The sequence below is a fragment of the Lissotriton vulgaris genome, chromosome 5 (genome assembly GCF_964263255.1).
Source record: "Lissotriton vulgaris chromosome 5, aLisVul1.2, whole genome shotgun sequence".
Taxonomy (NCBI): domain Eukaryota; kingdom Metazoa; phylum Chordata; class Amphibia; order Caudata; family Salamandridae; genus Lissotriton; species Lissotriton vulgaris.
The window spans coordinates 681,523,813-681,543,194 of NC_141693.1; the positions used below are offsets into that span (position 1 = coordinate 681,523,813).

At 45.6% G+C, this 19,382-nt stretch overlaps 1 protein-coding gene across 1 annotated transcript in view; it reads left to right on the forward strand.

The window, feature by feature from the left end:
- SLC29A3 (solute carrier family 29 member 3) overlaps positions 1–19,382 on the forward strand; it is a 304,230-nt gene that overhangs the window by 232,383 nt on the left and 52,465 nt on the right. The window contains exon 5 of the mRNA XM_086922116.1: positions 19,138–19,300. Within this exon, the coding sequence (XP_086778242.1) occupies positions 19,138–19,300 (163 nt within the window). The remainder of the gene's footprint in view (positions 1–19,137; positions 19,301–19,382) is intronic.

Sequence of the window (19,382 nt, forward strand, 5' to 3'; positions counted from 1 at the left end):
TTCTAGGTTAAGTGTAATGTTTTAGTTTCAAGCTGTTGTTCGCTTGGAGAGAACCGGTTCAGGCTGACCCTTATCGAAGGAATGTATTTTTCTCCACTCCGAAGACACAACTTCAGGCCGGCCGGCTGGGAAAGTGTCCTTGGTACGGGGAGGTACAAGAATTTGGTGGGCGGCAGGTTACTGGCCGTGAATTTCCATGAAGGAACGGGCTTTGATATTAGCGAAGGTGTTAGTCTTTTTGTCAGTTAGACCGTAGGCGGCATCTAGCCGTTAGCATCTCTGCCATTATTCATTTTCATGGTGGACAAGTCGCCATCTTTGAAGTTGGAGAAAGATTTAAGTCCGAAACTCTCTGAGATAGACTGAACGAGAAGTAGCGCGGAGCGCACTAATACAGAGAGAGAGAGAGACGGTAGTTAATAAACAGCAAGGTTCCGAGGTCCTGAGGGAGAGCAGACGAGGTTGAGCCTAGCGGTGCAGACGTGTACTTGTGACGGCTGAGGGTGACTGCAAGGCGAGCCAGGACCCAGAGACGAGACAGGAGCCTAGATGACTGCCGAGTCCAAACTTCCCATTAACCAGGTGATGTCCGACCAATTCCTGTAGTATGCGCACTTTAACCTTTCTCTTTTATTCCCTTTGCAAATGTAATGCTGCATAGTAATGTGATTTATGCCTATTGTTAATAAATATCCTAATTCATATAGAATTATTGTGTACCTGGTGCTTATGTTCAATATTGGTAAACGGCATTCCTAGTCGAGCGCTATTTAGGTGAACGGATGAGAAATCCCGATCAGGTAGATGGTAATCGAATAAAGAGGGAGTGAGTGGACCTTTGATGCCAAAAGCAAGAAGTACACTGTATAATCTGGACCCATATTCAAAGTTATTATTTTAGTTTTGTCCCAAGTAGATTGCCGAAATATCATCCCAATAATGGTTCATAGGAATGTGGTCGTCGTTGATATGCGGCGTTAATGAGAGCGTCGGGGAGGATACCGACGTGTAAATCCACCAGATTGTGGCTTAAATAAGTGAGAACGTCAGGAGGGATACTGACGCGTAGTTTCGCAGGATCGCGAACAATTTGGAAAAGGGAGCATTGGGTTCTGCAGGCCCGTGTGTAGACACACCGGATTGTGTGTCAGATCTGCCCTAGGGTAGAACGGTCTGGGTCGGGGTGACCGCGAGGCCAACTGATGTGAATAAGATATTGTAGAAAATCCGTATATGTATATTGTCATTCCCCATTCTTAGGTGCAACCTGTATATTTATCTGTATATCTACTCATTGTGAATACGATCTAAGAAGGGAAGGTGAGTACGTTTTGGCTGGGTCACAGGGGCCCCTGGGGGCTGATCCCATCTAAACAGAAAATCCAGCCATTACATCTGGCGTCACGAACTGTTTACGAAGCCTGTGTGCATTGTGTTGTTTTCATCTCGTTGGTTTGCGCTCGGCTTGTACGTATAAAATGTTGTTTATAATTGTGTATATAATTTTTTGCGTGTCATTATGTTTGCGAAAAAATCACCGTCGGTTTTTAAATTACCGATCCAGATTCCCGGCTGGGAGTCTACGCCTTACGAGGCTTTGGCCCGTGAGTGGGCTGATTCTACTGGTTTGAGTGAAAATTGGTCTTCATTCTTGGAGCAGGCGGAGCCTGCTGATGTGATTTCGTGCCTACAGAAAGCGCCAGTAGTGAAGGGTGATGAGCTTCCTATTTTAGGACGCAGAGGGTGGATTATTCTTAATGCATACAGAATATTGCATGAGAGGTTTGTGCAACTACAGAAACAGTTTAAAGATTCGGAAGGACAGTGTGTCGAGTTGCAAAATGCGCACACTTTGTTGCGTTGTCAAAATAAATTGCTTGCCGATAAACTTGAAACATATCAGACCATTGCCGAAAGGGCTGCGGTCCGTATTGCACGATATAAGTATAAACATCGTCGTGGACGTGTGTCTTCACGCAAAGTCCGTATGGTTGTAGCAAAAGCTGGAATGGATTGGAACCCCGATGAGTGGGACGGTAATATCTGGGATTCTCATACTTCTGACTCCTCGGCAGAGGAGGGTGACAAGCGCGAGTCTTCTCGCTCCGGACGTGATTGTAAATCTGCTTCGTGCATTGATTTGACTACCGATGGTGACCGTGCTCGTTCTTCCCGTGCGGATGACGTAGCTTGCCCTGATTGTTCTGTTAAATCTAAGATGCGGGCTTCCTCGGAAGCTCTTCCCGCAGTTTCTGCTCACCCGATCTTTCGACGGAAATTACAACAAGCCCCTGGTAATCCGGGTGGTATCGCTCTTGACTGTATTGAAGATTTTACTCAGCAGGAGATCAGTGACATCCTGCAACGATTTAAACAACGGCCTGGTGAGACCTTGCTTACCTGGATGGTGCGTCTTTATGAGCTTGGCGCTTCCGGTATTATGCTCGATGCTGTTGATTGCTTACGATTTTGCTCTTTGAGTTCTGATTCTACTATTCAGGACCATTTTCGGAATTATAATGGTAATGTCCAAACTTCTTTGCTCCAGCTTGCGTCTGATGGCTGTAATCATAAATATCCAACTGAGTCTGATTGGCCCTCTGATGAAAAGCCGTGGTATACTCTGCGCGATGCGTCGCAACGTTTAAAGGAAGAAGTCATGAAAACGTGTATCTTCCTTAGTACTGCTGACAGGTTATTGGATGGTCTTTTAACATCTTCTGTGCGTAACCGCATTATACGTACTTCTCCTGTTGCTTACAAGCAGGTCATGATGACATTATTGATTAACCAAACTGGCAATCCTTTGTCTGCTGTGCTCGAGTCTGTTCGTCAGCTTGGTGAGCTGGGTGAATGGTTTAAACCTGAAAGACAATCCCGACCTGAGGGTCGTACTGGTGGGGACTATAAGTTCTCTAGACGTGACATGTTTCTTGCTCTCATTGCTGATGGTGTCAAAAGGGAAGAGATTGATGGTGAACCTAATAATATCCTATCGGATATGTTTCGTAAGCGTGGTTTGGATCGAAAGGAAGGTGCCCGTCGTGTGCGAAAGAATGAGTATGATCGTGGTTCGGATGACAGTGGTGATGAGAGACGACGTGTGAATACTGATCGCCGTGATGATCGGCGCTATGAACGCGGTGGTTCCCCCCGTCGTAATGATGGGAGGGGGAGAGAGGATGATCGTGAGAGGGGAAGAGATGATCGTGGTTCTAGCACACGTAGAGATGCAAGGAGTTATTCCCCTGATGTACGAAAGAGGGAGGATCGTAACAGGCTCTCTGACCGTAATTCGCAACTTTTTGAACCTGACACTAATCCGTTTCGTACTGGAGACGGATATGAACAAGAAATTCTGATACCCAAGAAAACTGAGAACATTTACCCTGATCTGTCTTGGTTGACGGAACGCAGGAAAAATGACTAGGAAATAGGTCAAGCTCCGGTACGCAGGTGGGCCCACAGAGATTACAGACCCTATGTAGATATTGAGATTTTTTGGAAACATCGTAATATCCAAAGGGCCCGAGCGTTAGTTGATACTGGGGCGGAGGCCACTTTAATTCATGGTAAGTCAAGAAAATTTCATGGACAGTCTTTCACAATTACCGGTCTGGGTGGTAAAGAAACACCCACAGTTCAAACTGCACTTGAAATTAAAATTGGTAGAATTCCTCGTAGAGAATACTCTGTGTTGGTTGTGCCACTTTTGGAATACATTATTGGAATTGACATTTTGAAAGGTATGACTTTGCATTTGGATGATGGTTACTATCAATTTGGTACTAGACAGTACATTTCGACCAGACCCGTACGGGTTGGCCGTTTACGCATGCCACCTATTAAGATCCCTTTAGCGACGAAAGTGATTTCTCAGAAACAATATCGCATCCCAGGTGGTCATGAAGAAATTACAGCTACGATTCAGGATTTGATTGACGCGGGAGTCATTACTCCGGTCACATCTGCTTGGAATAATCCTGTTTGGCCCGTGCGCAAAAGTGACAACTCTTGGCGCATGACTGTTGATTATCGAGAATTGAACAAACATACACCTAAATTGACTGTTGCAGTGCCTGACATTGTTACATTGATTGAGAGAATTCAAAAGCATCCAGGTACGTGGTATGCTTCCATTGACATTGCTAATGCTTTCTTTTCAATTCCGATTGCCCCCGAATGCCAGGAACAATTCAGTTTTACATGGAATGGACGTCAAATGACGTTCCGGAGTCTTCCTCAAGGCTATGTACATAGTCCTACGATCTGTCACCGGCTGGTGGCGGAACATTTGTCTGAAGTGCCCACGATTCCACAAGTTCAGATTTGTCATTATATTGACGACATTTTGATTCAAGGTGAAACGCAAGACCAGGTACAGTCTCATTTAGATCAGATCATTGACTGTTTGCGAGCAAAAGGTTGGGAAATTAATCCTGACAAATTACAAACTCCATCCCAAGCTGTAAAATTTCTAGGAATTAATTGGCATGAGGGTCACAGAGAGGTGATTCCACAGGTTAAACGAAAAATACTTGATTTTGCTGTTCCCAGAAATAGGAAAGAGGCGCAATCCTTTATCGGATTATTTGGATTTTGGCGTCAGCATATTCCCCATTTGAGTCAGATCTTGGCTCCTTTGTATCGAGTCACTCGTAAAAAGAATGCGTTTGAATGGGGCGAACCTCAACAGATTGCTTTTAATTTGGCTAAAGAAGCTATTCAGTATGCTTTGGATTTGTGGCCTGTGAGTGACGGTGATGTGGATTTGAATGTGTCCGTGGAAGGTCTGTATGCCAATTGGAGTTTGTGGCAAAAGCAGGGCAGACAAAAAGTGCCATTAGGTTTTTGGACCAAAAAGTTACCAGAGGCTGGTGAGCGTTACTCACCTTTTGAAAAACAGTTGCTTGCTTGTTACTGGGCTCTGGTGGATACCGAGCAATTGACTTTAGGCCATGCTGTAATTTTGAGGCCTGAAATTCCCATCATGCAGTGGGTTTTGAGTTCACCGAAGTCCCATCGAATTGGACATGCTCAGGAGGCTAGTGTGATTAAATGGAAATGGTACATTCAGGACAGGGCACGTGTGGGTCCGAAAGGTGTGGCGGTTTTACATGAGCGAGTGGCGCAGGCGCCCTCCAATGAGGCTGAAAGTGAGTGTTCGGTTCCCGTAGTGCAGGAGTCTCCCGTGAAGTGGGGTAAATCATTTGATGATCTGTCCGCGGAGGATAGAAAACATGTGTGGTTTACGGATGGTTCTGCGAAGTTCATTGGTGACAAGAGACATTGGAAAGCTGTCTCCTATAACCCGATTACACAGAAATTATTAAGCACAACTGGAGACGGTAAGAGTAGTCAATATGCTGAACTCTATGCGGTTTACCAAGTTTTGAAACAGGAATTACCAGGTACATGTCATATTTTCACTGATTCTTGGTCCACTGCAAATGGACTAGCGGTGTGGCTGCCGACATGGCATTCGCATAATTGGGAATTGCATTCTAAGACGTTGTGGGGTAAGGAGTTGTGGCAAGATATTTGGGAACTGCTTCCGCAGAGTACTGTAACAATCTTTCACGTGGATGCTCATACTCCAATCGACTCCCTTGACAAATTTTTCCATAACATTGCAGATGAACAGTCTAAAATTTCTGAGGCAGTGGTTGACATGCAAGATTCTGATTTGGCGGGATTGGCGAAATGGGCCCATCAGAAAGCAGGACATTTTGGAGAGAAAGCCACTAACAGGTGGGCTGCTGATAGAGGAATTCATATTCCCTTTTCTTTAATTAAAGATGCCATTCTACATTGTCCCATTTGCCAGCATTCTAGAAAGAAAGAGGTGCCTCAAATTGTTCGAGGCCACTTACATCGAGGTAAATTGCCCGCCCAAATTTGGCAGATTGATTATATTGGTCCGCTCCCCATGAGCAGAAATTGTCAATACATTTGTACAGTGGTTGATACTTATAGTGGCCTTTTGGTCGCTTTCCCTTGCAAGAATGCTACCCAAGTGAATACAATTAAAACCCTGGAGCTCATTATTTTATACTATGGTGTCCCATTCCAGATTCAATCGGACAATGCATCCCACTTTCGTGGAAGATTGGTGCAGGAATTCTGTATAGAGAATAATATAGACTGGGTGTTTCATATTCCATATTATCCACAAGCTTCAGGACTGATTGAGAGAATGAATGGCTTGTTGAAAGAACAGTTGCGCAAGTTGACTGATGACCGTTACAGCCAATGGAGAGATGTCCTACTTCAAGCCTTATTGATTTTAAATAATCGTCCTTTGTTACATGCTGAATCTCCTCTGATGCGTTTGTTTCCTCCACATGTTGATGCAAAACCTAATTCTGTTGCGACCACTGTCACATATTGGGAAATTACCCCCGGTGCTTTGGCTCCATGTAGAGCAACCCCAGGTTCCGCGGGCCTCGACCTGCATGCATTAAATGATGCACACTTCCCAGGAAAGGATCGAATCATTGTTGAAACTGGCATTGGTGTCTCTATACCTGCCGGTAGTTTTGGATTAATTGCCCCTAGATCTGGCCTGGCCCTGAAAGGTGTACAAGTACTCGGAGGAGTGATTGACAGTGATTATCAGGGAGAGATTAAGGTTCTCTTGCTTAATAGCAGTGAGACTGACTTATTGATCAAAAAGTCTGACCGTGTTGCTCAGTTACTGATTATGCCTGTCTTCAGTGGTGAGATCAAGAAAGGCTCTGCCCCAACGTTGCTAACTGTGCGAGGACAAAAAGGCTTCGGATCATCTGATCTTCCTGGAGCTAAAATATGGGTGCAATCGCCTAAAAATCCTCCTGAACAGGCTGATATTATTGCGACCGGTCATGACAACACCGTTTTGGTGATGAAGCCAGGGAAAGATGGCTGGGAAGCTGTCCCAGCTGATAAATGTTACTTACGAGAATGATTAAGGCCTGTGTTTGTATTCTTTCAGATCATTCTTTGGACTGCTGCTGCGGGATGTGTCGGCGTTGGACTCCTTTTGGCTTGCTACGCCGGGAGAGGAGAGGATCCACCGACGCCGAGTGATGGGATAATAAGAGCCGCGCGGTCCGCGTGGCGCACCTCGTCGAATTTTTGGATTACACTCGCGAAGCGGGTGACGAATTCTCCGCATTTTTGCCTTACTCCTATGAAGAGTGCTACTGACATTTTAGCGACCTGCTTGGTGGCTGTCCCTGCATCTACTGAAACTTTGCATCATGTGTTTAATGTATCCAATGCCCGACCTAATGTTATTCTGGGCGATTTCGCGGCCCATGAATTTTGTCCCTCATGTACTCTTCTTTCAGACCTCGATGTCCCTATTAATTCCAGAATTACTACTTTTAATATTACCCCTGGTGATCTTTGTTTTATTATGACCTGCAACCCTAAGGCCATTTCTGAGTGTTTGCGGTTGAAACTCCAAGCCGCTACTACTTTTTCATTTCATCAACGTTTGCTATGTTCAAAGAGACTTCCTAATTCGTGCCTTTCAGTGAAAAACAATATGACCTGTAAAAGTTTAGTTGTAGCCACTAGCCATTATCGTTCAATGTTATTACCAGCTGGATGGCTCTTTTCCTGCGGGAATTCATCTTGGCCTTATATTCCTGCGAATATTTCTGGTGGCCCATGTGCCATCACTAGATTAAGTTTGCTAATGTTTTCTTCACATCCCCCTTCCCATTCTCGTATTGTTCGAGACTCTATGTCATTACATGAAGACTGTGATTCCTCTGTTCATCTTTTTTCTAGATCAGAATATCTTGGTTTAGCTTTTTCTATTATTGGTGTTCCGGCATTGGCCGTTTATAATGCCAAAACAATCGGCAAAATGGCCTGCTGGATGGTCAAATCGATCAACCAAACATCTACTGTTTTATCAGATTTATTATTAGATTCCCAAGGTGAACGTAGAGCTATTTTGCAAAACCGTGCAGCAATTGATTATTTGTTGTTAAAACATGGGCACGAGTGCTCTGAATTTGAAGGTCTATGCTGTTTTAATTTATCTGACCATTCTAAAGATATTCAATCCCATATTAATAAACTCCACGACTTGACTACAGAAATTAGAGAACATATAGATCAGGGTTTCTTTGACTGGCTTTTTAACTGGCTCCCTGACATGCATTTTTTACGACAAATTTTGGGAGGGGTTATTGTTGCTGTTTGTATCCTTATAGCAATTTGTTGCTTTGTTCAGTGTATCCCTTCCCTGCTACAATTTTTTAGACTTACTAAGGCTCATAGATCAGTTAGTTTTGTTTCATATTATTCGTCTACTGACGTTAGTTCCATTTAGTTTGTGGTTAATAGACTGGAGTCAAGGGGTGTAATGTTATGGCTGTCTTTTTGCTAGCTCTTTGGAGAAGGAGAATGATGGAGAGTGACTCCAGCCTATCACCCCCATAGCATAGGGATTAGGCCGATAGACAGGGACCCTGTCTTATATACATAAAGGCATTTGCGTGTTATTTTCCTTAGAGTAAGGCTTATGAATTTAAGTGAGGGGTTAGATATATAAGTATTAGTCATGATTCACTCATTTGCTAACATGCCGATCTGTTTTTCATGGAGCTATGCATATTATGGGCTCCGTAGGCCTTAAACGAGACAGACTCCATTTTGCTTTCTGCCCGGTAGCTCGAGAAGGCTTTCTAGGTTAAGTGTAATGTTTTAGTTTCAAGCTGTTGTTCGCTTGGAGAGAACCGGTTCAGGCTGACCCTTATCGAAGGAATGTATTTTTCTCCACTCCGAAGACACAACTTCAGGCCGGCCGGCTGGGAAAGTGTCCTTGGTACGGGGAGGTACAAGAATTTGGTGGGCGGCAGGTTACTGGCCGTGAATTTCCATGAAGGAACGGGCTTTGATATTAGCGAAGGTGTTAGTCTTTTTGTCAGTTAGTCCGTAGGCGGCATCTAGCCGTTAGCATCTCTGCCATTATTCATTTTCATGGTGGACAAGTCGCCATCTTTGAAGTTGGAGAAAGATTTAAGACCGAAACTCTCTGAGATAGACTGAACGAGAAGTAGCGCGGAGCGCACTAATACAGAGAGAGAGAGAGACGGTAGTTAATAAACAGCAAGGTTCCGAGGTCCTGAGGGAGAGCAGACGAGGTTGAGCCTAGCGGTGCAGACGTGTACTTGTGACGGCTGAGGGTGACTGCAAGGCGAGCCAGGACCCAGAGACGAGACAGGAGCCTAGATGACTGCCGAGTCCAAACTTCCCATTAACCAGGTGATGTCCGACCAATTCCTGTAGTGTGCGCACTTTAACCTTTCTCTTTTATTCCCTTTGCAAATGTAATGCTGCATAGTAATGTGATTTATGCCTATTGTTAATAAATATCCTAATTCATATAGAATTATTGTGTACCTGGTGCTTATGTTCAATATTGGTAAATGGCATTCCTAGTCGAGCGCTATTTAGGTGAACGGATGAGAAATCCCGATCAGGTAGATGGTAATCGAATAAAGAGGGAGTGAGTGGACCTTTGATGCCAAAAGCAAGAAGTACACTGTATAATCTGGACCCATATTCAAAGTTATTATTTTAGTTTTGTCCCAAGTAGATTGCCGAAATATCATCCCAATAATGGTTCATAGGAATGTGGTCGTCGTTGATATGCGGCGTTAATGAGAGCGTCGGGGAGGATACCGACGTGTAAATCCACCAGATTGTGGCTTAAATAAGTGAGAACGTCAGGAGGGATACTGACGCGTAGTTTCGCAGGATCGCGAACAATTTGGAAAAGGGAGCATTGGGTTCTGCAGGCCCGTGTGTAGACACACCGGATTGTGTGTCAGATCTGCCCTAGGGTAGAACGGTCTGGGTCGGGGTGACCGCGAGGCCAACTGATGTGAATAAGATATTGTAGAAAATCCGTATATGTATATTGTCATTCCCCATTCTTAGGTGCAACCTGTATATTTATCTGTATATCTACTCATTGTGAATACGATCTAAGAAGGGAAGGTGAGTACGTTTTGGCTGGGTCACAGGGGCCCCTGGGGGCTGATCCCATCTAAACAAAAAATCCAGCCATTACACGCTCTCTGCCTGGGAGCTCCCCAATCAACACTCAAAAAAGTCCAGGTAATTCAAAACTGTGCCGCACGCACCCTCCTGCACATCCCTCGTCTCCAACCTGTGAGATCTGAATTAAAAGACCTCCACTGGTTACCTATCAGGGAAAGAATCCAGTTCAAAAGCATGTGTATTGCCCACACTGCTTTCTGGAGAAAAGGAGCAACCCTTAATCACACCCTGATCAACCCATACCATCCTAGTAGACAGCTTAGGTCGGCGCACGCCTTCTGAGTTAGCAACCCCAGGATTCAAAGAGCGAGGTGCGGAGGCCGAACCTTCTCCTCGAACTCGGCAAGACTCTGGAACTCCCTTCCCCTTTCCCTTCGCTCAGAGTCCAACCTTCTCCCCTTCCGGAAAAAATTGAAAACTCTTCTGTTTAGCAGATAATCACAGTCTCTTTCCTCACCTACACTTGTCAATCTTTAGCGCCCGGACGCCTGCGGGTAGCTATCGCGCTTTACAAAAACCTAATCTAATCTAATTTAATCTTAGTTCTAAATCTTGTCCATGACTAATCTAATGTCCTACAGCCAGGTAAGCTCTTAAGTACCCACGGGAGGGGGTTGGAAAGATTCAGAGCAACCTCCTAGGGGAGGGTCTGGGTAGGGGGGATGTTACTCCCATGTCCTTTGTCCAGTTTCGCGCCAGAGCAGCAGCCAATTGCTCCCAGGACTAGTTTGAACTGGACTGTGCACAGGGAAACCAAATGTGCCCATCATGCAGACTTCCAGTCGCTGGCAAGCGCACCCACCCAGCCCTAATACACTAAATCCTGTCTGGGAGGTGGTCAAACCTCCTTGTGACAGGATGCCTATTGTCATGCCTCCCCCTGCTCGAGGTTGGCTCAGCAGTAGGAGAGCAGAAATGTGTCTCTGGTTGTCAGCAACCATTTTGTGCTGTCTGGGACTAGAAGGCGTGTACCGGGAACACCAGGAGCTCCACGAAGGACGCTTCTGAGGGTTGGAATCAAACCTCCCACACCGGTTAGTGATTCCAACATGTTTGACACCAAACACAATAGGGTTTGTTTCAGCCGTTTTAGAGTTGGTCATCGCGCTGTCGCATATTGCACCTCTATACTAGTATATGGCTGCTACACTGACAACCTGGGAGAATGGACTCCCTAGGCTTCAGGGGTGCCCTTCTCATGCAGGAGAACCCTCTCACTTAGAACCCAGCACCCTACCTTCAGGATTGTAAAGGCCTGCTATTGGAGTGACTTACAGGTTTTAAGTGCAGGCACCCTTAGATACAGCAAACCTATATCTTAAGTAAGTGGTGCATGCACCAACTTACACAGGCTACAATGACAGGCCTGTAGTTCCATGTTGCATGGCTTCTCATGGGTGGCATAATACATGCATCAGCCCATGGGAGACTCTGGGGTACCTATGCCCTGGGTACTTGGGTACCATATACCAGGGTCTGACAAGGATACCCCAGTATCCAATCTGGAGTGTACCAAAGTGCATAACACAACAGTTTAGGGAGAAAGCAGATAGACTGGGGTCCTAAGTAGCAGGATTCCAGTCAGAGTAGTCAAAACAGCATCACAACAAGCAAAAAGTGGCGGTAACCATAAGAAGCAGATGCTACTTTCCTACAGTCCCTTTCCAGAGTTAGCTTTATTAGTGTTTTTATCTGTAATCTGGTTTTCCTAATAGGACAGCTAGTCCTGCCAGAGTGAAATAGCTTTTGAACCTTGTCACTGTTGAGAAATGTAATCATTAATGTTCAACATGACTACTTTTAAGTACAATGCATCCTAGTTTGTGGACTAGAAGACCTACAAAGGGGTTACTTACCAACATTTATAAGGCAGGATTGATTTAACTGGTTGCTTTGCAGTTTTAAACCGCAACAGTAGGGTGACAAAGGAAGCCCTCAAGCCACGTTTTCCTTGTTACACTAGTGGATTCACTTTAACTGTGGCAATCCACAGGTGACAGTTAACTTTTCATGCTGTGGGTGCAGTTTCTACACCATCGTCTAAGGCCTTATAAGAGAGACAAATATACCAGTCAGGAATTAGCAAAATTCCTTGTTTTAGGAGTCAGTTTACATACATTGACCACTTAACAGCAGTTCCCCAATGAGTACAAGCTATTATAGCTTGACTCCAGTGGCATGGAGAGCATGGGACTCACGTCTGAGCATACCCGTCGCACTCGGCGTGACAAATGCAAAAAGAACAATTGATGGACAGAATGCAGAACAATGTCATACATTCACCCCAGTACAGAGATCTGGGCCTAAATCCATCGTTTTTTTGCTCACCCTGCTATTCCAGTTTGGACCCAGGCATATGCAAATCAGTCTCGACCCTGCACCCAATGGGAAATGTCCAGCCCGAACTGGGGGTGAATGTTTTGATTGGTTCTGCATTCTGTCCATCAATTGTGTGTCTTTTGCTTTCTCGCCCTAAGTGCGCCAGGTATGCCCAGACGTGGGTCCTGGGCTCACTGTGCCACTGGAATCAAGCTATCCTGGCTGAAGAGGGGTAAAAGCCCAAAACCGGTCTTAGGATGCATGTTTCCGATCCAGAGAGGACCTGGCTTGGCAGTTCGGACTGGACTGTTCCCATGAGGCACAGGGTCAAGACTGATTTGCATATGGCCAGGTCTAAACTGGGGTGGCATGGTGAGCAAAAGAACGATGGTTTTAACCCAGATCTCTTTACTGGGGGTGAATGTTTTGATTAGTTCTGCATTCGGTCCATCAATTGTGTGTCTGTTACTGCATCATTCAAATCATGACCCTAGTGCCTTCAAGGTAATTGCACTCGTGACTGCTTGTTTAGTAGCAAAATATCACAATAATCAGTACTCAGTGGGTTTCCTAAATCTATTGGCCCCTGCTCCACATGCTGCTCCATTGAAATCCTGACCCTAGTGTGTGCAAGGACAAATGAGGAAATCATTTATATCCGGTAATATATTTGTTACGAAAAACGCACAGTTGCAGACAGAGTACATAATTATTGTGTAGCTAAACATAAATACGAAAGCTTTCATAAAAAGTTCCTTTAAACTTATCCAACTCTGCAAAACGGGTTACCAAAGATGTCATAAGTAAAGCATATGCTTTACACATCAAAGTGCAAACCAAGCATTGTTAAATTGTGTTACAATGTGGATGTCGCTTTTCTGTGAAAAGATCTTTTCCTGTGCTTGACAGTAAATGGACCGTAAACAGTGTCAATTGTCCAAGATAACCATATTTTAGGCTGATGCTGAGACTGAAAGGCAGGTTTGTACATTGTTCCGATAAGGCAGTTTCACAAATGAAATGAACTCACCAAAAAAGAGGAATGTTGTAAAAAACGTGCAAATGTTTTATTCAGATGAAGAACGAGATACCTTTGCTATGGCTATGTCTAAAATAAAACAAGCATTAGAAATGCAATCGGGCTCGGATTTATTTGAGTTTGAGCTAATGGCATTGTAAATGCCAATGTCTTTTTGCCATGTGTTATGGAGTGTGTGCATGTGGTGTGTAGTGGAAGTATGTTGGTTGAATTGTAATTTTACCAATGGTGGCATGCTGTGCTTTATATGAATATGTTTAAAAGTAAAGTGTACCATACTGCGATTGCTTGGTGGAAAAGTGCACTGCCGGCTGGAGGTGTGTGTGCCTGGTGGAAGGGTGCACTGACGGCTGGTGGGTGTGTGCTTGGTAAAAGCGTGCACAGATGGATGATGGTTGTTGGTGTTTGTGCATGGTGAAAGCATTCATTGACGGCTGGGGGTGTGTTGTTGTGTGTGTTGTTTTCTGTGTGCTGGTGAGTGTGTGCTGGTGAGTCTGTGGGGGTGAGCCTGGGGAGTGAGTGTGGTGGTGACTGTGTTGTGTTGAGTGGTGACAAGTGTGTGGTGTTGAGAGACTGAGGTGTGTGGTTTGTGTGTGCGTTATGTGTGTGTGGTGTTTTCTGCACACTCACACACTGCCCCGTAACATTCACACACTGCTCACCCGCACACTCCCAATGTCACCCTGCATAGTCACACACTGTTTACCCTGCACACTCATTCTGCACACTCACACAATGTGCACCCTGACACACTGTCTCTGCAGTCACTCTGCACTCACTGTCACTCTGCACTCACTGTCACTCTGCACTCACTGTCACTCTGCACTCACTGTCACTCTGCACTCACTGTCACTCTGCACTCACTTTCACTCTGCACTCACTGTCACTCTGCACTCACTGTCACTCTGCACTCACTGTCACTCTGCACTCACTGTCACTCTGCACTCACTGTCACTCTGCACTCACTGTCACTCTGCACTCACTGTCACTCTGCACTCACCGCCACTCTGCACTCACCGCCACTCTGCACTCACCGCCACTCTGCACTCACCGCCACTCTGCACTCACCTGCACTCTGCACCACCACTCTGCACCACCGCACCGCCACTCTGCACCGCCACTCTGCACCGCCACTCTGCACTGCCACTCTGCACCGCCACTCTGCACTCTGCGCCGCCATTCTGCGCCGCCACTCTGCACCGCCACTCTGCACCGCCACTCTGCACTCTGCACCTCCGCACCGCCACTCTGCACCGCCACTCTGCACCGCCACTCTGCACCGCCACTCTGCACTCTGCGCCGCCATTCTGCGCCGCCACTCTGCGCCGCCACTCTGCACCGCCACTCTGCACCGCCACTCTGCACCGCCACTCTGCACCGCCACTCTGCACCGCCACTCTGCACTCTGCACCGCCACTCTGCACCACCACTCTGCACTCTGCACCGCCGCTGCACCACTCTGCACCACCACTCTGCACCACCACTCTGCACCGCCACTCTGCACCGCCACTCTGCACCGCCACTCTGCACCTCTGCACCGCCACTCTGCACCGCCACTCTGCACCGCCACTCTGCACCGCCACTCTGCACTCTGCACCGCCACTCTGCACTCTGCACCGCCACTCTGCACTCTGCACCGCCACTCTGCACCGCCACTCTGCACTCTGCACCGCCACTCTGCACTCTGCACCGCCACTCTGCACTCTGCACCGCCACTCTGCACCGCCACTCTGCACCGCCACTCTGCACTCTGCACCGCCACTCTGCACCGCCACTCTGCACTCTGCACCTCCGCACCGCCACTCTGCACCGCCACTCTGCGCCGCCACTCTGCACTCTGCACCTCCGCACCGCCACTCTGCGCCGCCACTCTGCATCGGGTATTACTAGTAGCGGAGAGGAGAGAGTGCAACCAGCGATGGCAAGAAAATAGGAGGGGCGGGGGGAGAGTAGAAAAGAAGGGAGGAGGTGAGACGAACTAAGAAAGGAATGAATTGCACACTTAGGATGGCGAGTCTCTTTATACAAGCTGCAGCCAAAGTGCAAAAAAAGGTATGTCAAGGATTTACAACGAAGTGCAACATTAAAACACACACAATGTGTTCACAGCCTGTGTTTTTTGCAAAGTTCGGTCTTGGCCTCAATTACGAAACCAAAAAAAAACCAATACCCTTAGGTTTATCATTGATTCTGTGACCATGTACCAACAGGTCAATGACATCACCACATACTTTGTCACCTAAAATCTCATACGAGTAATCGATCTATCTGGTTCCACCCAATTAGAGCAGTTTTGAACTGTTTTACTTTTAGAACAAAACATGCCCGTATAGGCTGTATAAGTGCTCTTTGGTGGAACTACAAGAAAAGCCATACTATTAAAATATGCCCTGAAGGGCAGAAAGAGGGCTTTGGGGTATAGTAAGATAATGGGAAATGCACTTCAGATGTACTTAAGGGTAATATTGCTGCTGGGTGGAATCAGATGATAGAAGACATCACTCAAAAAATTGAACTCTTCATATTAGTGAAAATGAGAGCACCAACTTGACCTAAAAGACTAGCTTGCAAGGTTAATAGATGAAACTAGTGTAGCAGGAGTGTCCAACATACGTCCAGGAGGGACAGATTCACACCGGAATTATAAGATAGCCATGGTTTAAGTAGGTGAGTTTCACTGGGATACACTACATGTACATTTATTTTACATGGATACCCTGAACTTCTGGCAAAGAGAATGCCTTTGTGGACCTATACTGGGCACCAAGGGGCTAGTGGAAAGGTTTATGAAAAAGGCAAAGCAGGGGAAACAAAGATCACTCTCTCTTCACACCTATTAGTCTGAGTAAGTCAAAGTGCAGTTTGAAACAGCAAAGATAGGCGGAGGTGCCGGAAGCCTGACGGAGAAAATAGTTACTGGAAAGAAAACCTATAAGGCTGCCCTTTCTTCAAGAAAAGTACAGGAACTGCACTTAAAGATTTTCAAAGGGTATTTGAAAGTTACCCTCACTTTTCTTTGATTCAAAGTGTTTATTGAAATACTTCCACACATAACCACACATTCCAAAAACACTGAAAGCCACCTTTCTGCTCTCCTCCATCACAATGTACCCTTGTCCATACACGGTCCAGCTACTGTGTGGGTCTGGGGTACGCAGGAGGTGAAAGGTCACAATGCGAGGGGATGTGGGTTCGGGTCCCCAGTGAGAGCGAAACCAGGAAAGCAAAGAGCAGGCTGTTACCTGCAGCGCGCAGGCCGCCCTCAGCAGCCGAAACCCTGCCGAAGAATGTGTTTAAATGTTTGTGGTGGGGAAGGATTCCTTCTGTGAGGGAGAACGCATTTGGAAATCACACAGAAAAGCTCTCACAACAGCAGGATCTGGGCTTCCGGAAAGTTTGCTGCGACTTTTGAAAGCGCTTTCGCCTCGATCACTGGCTGCCTTCCTCACCCCGCCCATGAAAGCTGTTTATATGAGGTTACACCTGAAATGGGTTCACTGCCTGAGATCAGATGCCGGCCTGGTCGTTTCAAAAACTCAGGGTTAAGAAGACGGTACAAACAAATAACGTTATTATATATATGCTTCCGCGGTGTCTTCTGTCATTCGTGCCGGCGATCAAAGGCGCGCTCTAGTCTGGCCCCCCCTGCGGGGTCTTCCGTCCACATCTGGCTTCACAGCGGCCTGCACACCGCAGGCAATTTGTACTCCCTCCTCGACTTTTAATAAGCGTGACCCTGCAGGAGAAGTTTATCCAACTGTTAAATGGCGGACAGGGCCCCAGCGTGCTGTGAAACTGTCCTGATGTGCTCTGGGCAGGAATAACACCAGCGGCTCACTTATTCCTGTTTTTACTGAGATGTTACTTTATGGTCCCTTTCCCGGCCTGGCATGCAGCAGCTGCGCGCTGAGCGCTGCTGAATGGTGAACGCGCCCGGCCATCTGCATTCACTTACGGAGGCACCCTGACAGCTCCTAATTATAATTAATGTACTTCTTTGCGCGAGCACGAACGAAATATGCCCAAAATGGCGGAACAAAACTACATTTACCCTATCACTTCAAGCCTATTAAAACGACAGCACAACGAACACGAATCACTGGCCAAATGACAGAACACGCAAAGGAATGTGTGGAATTTGTCTCGGCAAAAGCCCTAGGAGATACTTTTTTTTCTTCTTTAACATTAGTTCTCGAAACTCCTCCCACTTTACAGTGGGGAGGAGTCCGAGCCCTAAAAAGGGCATATGCAGGCTCCTTGGAGAAAGTATGCTGCATTATTCTTTCTATTAAAAGCCGCTGCTTTAGTCAGCCGAAAGCAAAATAAACAGGCTGTCACAAAAACACAACTTGGCATTTGACTTTGGTGTTTGAATGACCAGCAAATGAGTCGAGATAAGAACAAGATTTAAAGGTCTGTTTATTACAGAAAACAAGTTTGTGGAAGAATATTGCAAACACAGCTTTAGCATGGGGAGGTACAAACTCAATCTCCACAGACTGAAGCAAATAAAGCCAGCAAATCAAGAGCCTGAAAACGTGAGTTACAAACTACAAAGCCAATAGCAAGCCAATGGCTGAATGCATTCCCAGGTCAACTTTCTGAAAGTCCACAAGTTGCCTTTTTACATACCAGACTGCTGCACTGTCTGGTAGGCGCGACCTAAAAAAGACAAACCACTTTCTGGGATTACGCCTTCGAACTTTGTGCAAATTACCAAAGGGGAGGTCCAGATACATTTAAAAAAAGATATATTTTTGTTGTGTTTTGTATGTCCGCTCAACCAAGTTTTTGGCAGAATATAGTTTTTGTCCCTCTGGTCTGCGATTGCTAAATCGTTTTTAAAAGGTGTTTCAAAGTGTACAAAAATGCAAGCAGATAGTTTTGGGTGATGCTTGTTTAACAACGATTGATAGAGGTGTTTAGCGAATCATTGAATGAGTAGAACTGGGGACTTTTATCAAAGAAATTGAAGCGCACACCTTTCCATTCGGTGAGTCTTTTTTATCAACTAAATGTCATTCCGAAATAAAAAGGTCAAATGATGTGAAGAAGAAAGGTGCAAGATACCTTTTTAAGGAGGAAAATACATTTTCATAATATTTCTTGTGTATAACAGCTGAAATGAAATGAAAAATTGCACTTATATAGCGCGTAACTACCCGGAGGCCTCGCAGCGCTTTTGACTGAATTTCTGCCACCTCTCATTGGACATGTGTTAGCATTATGAATAATGTATTGTGTTTAATAAGCTCTGTATGGTGCTAATTCTTTTGCTCTTGTAATATGTCAACCCGAGTCCGTACTGCCAGTATTTAAACCCACTATGTTCAGGTTACACACTGATCTCAGTGGTGAGCTATTTTACTTGCTGAGAGTCAAGATTATTCCAGTTCAGTAGGACTGCAATTTCAGTTGAGCTTGCTTGGTTAGAGACATGAGTTGAATTGAGTTGAAGAGAATGGATTTTTAAGTTGAATCTGGCAGAGTCTTCGCCTACAAAAAGTACAAGACTCATATCTCTGAAACAGTGATTAATGTAATGTTTGCTCTGAAAATAAAGTAGAAAGAAAAGACAGTGGCATTATTGTAAACACTCTGTAAAAGGAGCCCTGGTGGTACCACAAGAGAATGAGATTATGCGCAAAATAAGATGTGGCCTTATGGCTACTATTATTTGTGTTATAGATATTATTTTCTTTTTATTTATACAGGTCAAGCCATGGGTGGACTGATTTGTGCTGTAGCATCCATAGTGGACTTGGCTGCAGCAACAAGTGTCTGTGACAGCGCCCTTGTTTACTTTCTGACAGCAGACATCTTCATCGTTATCTGCATCATTGCTTACCTAATTCTTCCGAGATTGGAATATGCCAGGTAATGTTTCACAAGAACGCCTATGTCTGTTTGTTAGCCCTGTTTGTACTGAGCATTTTCCTGAATGGATTGCAAACCCAGG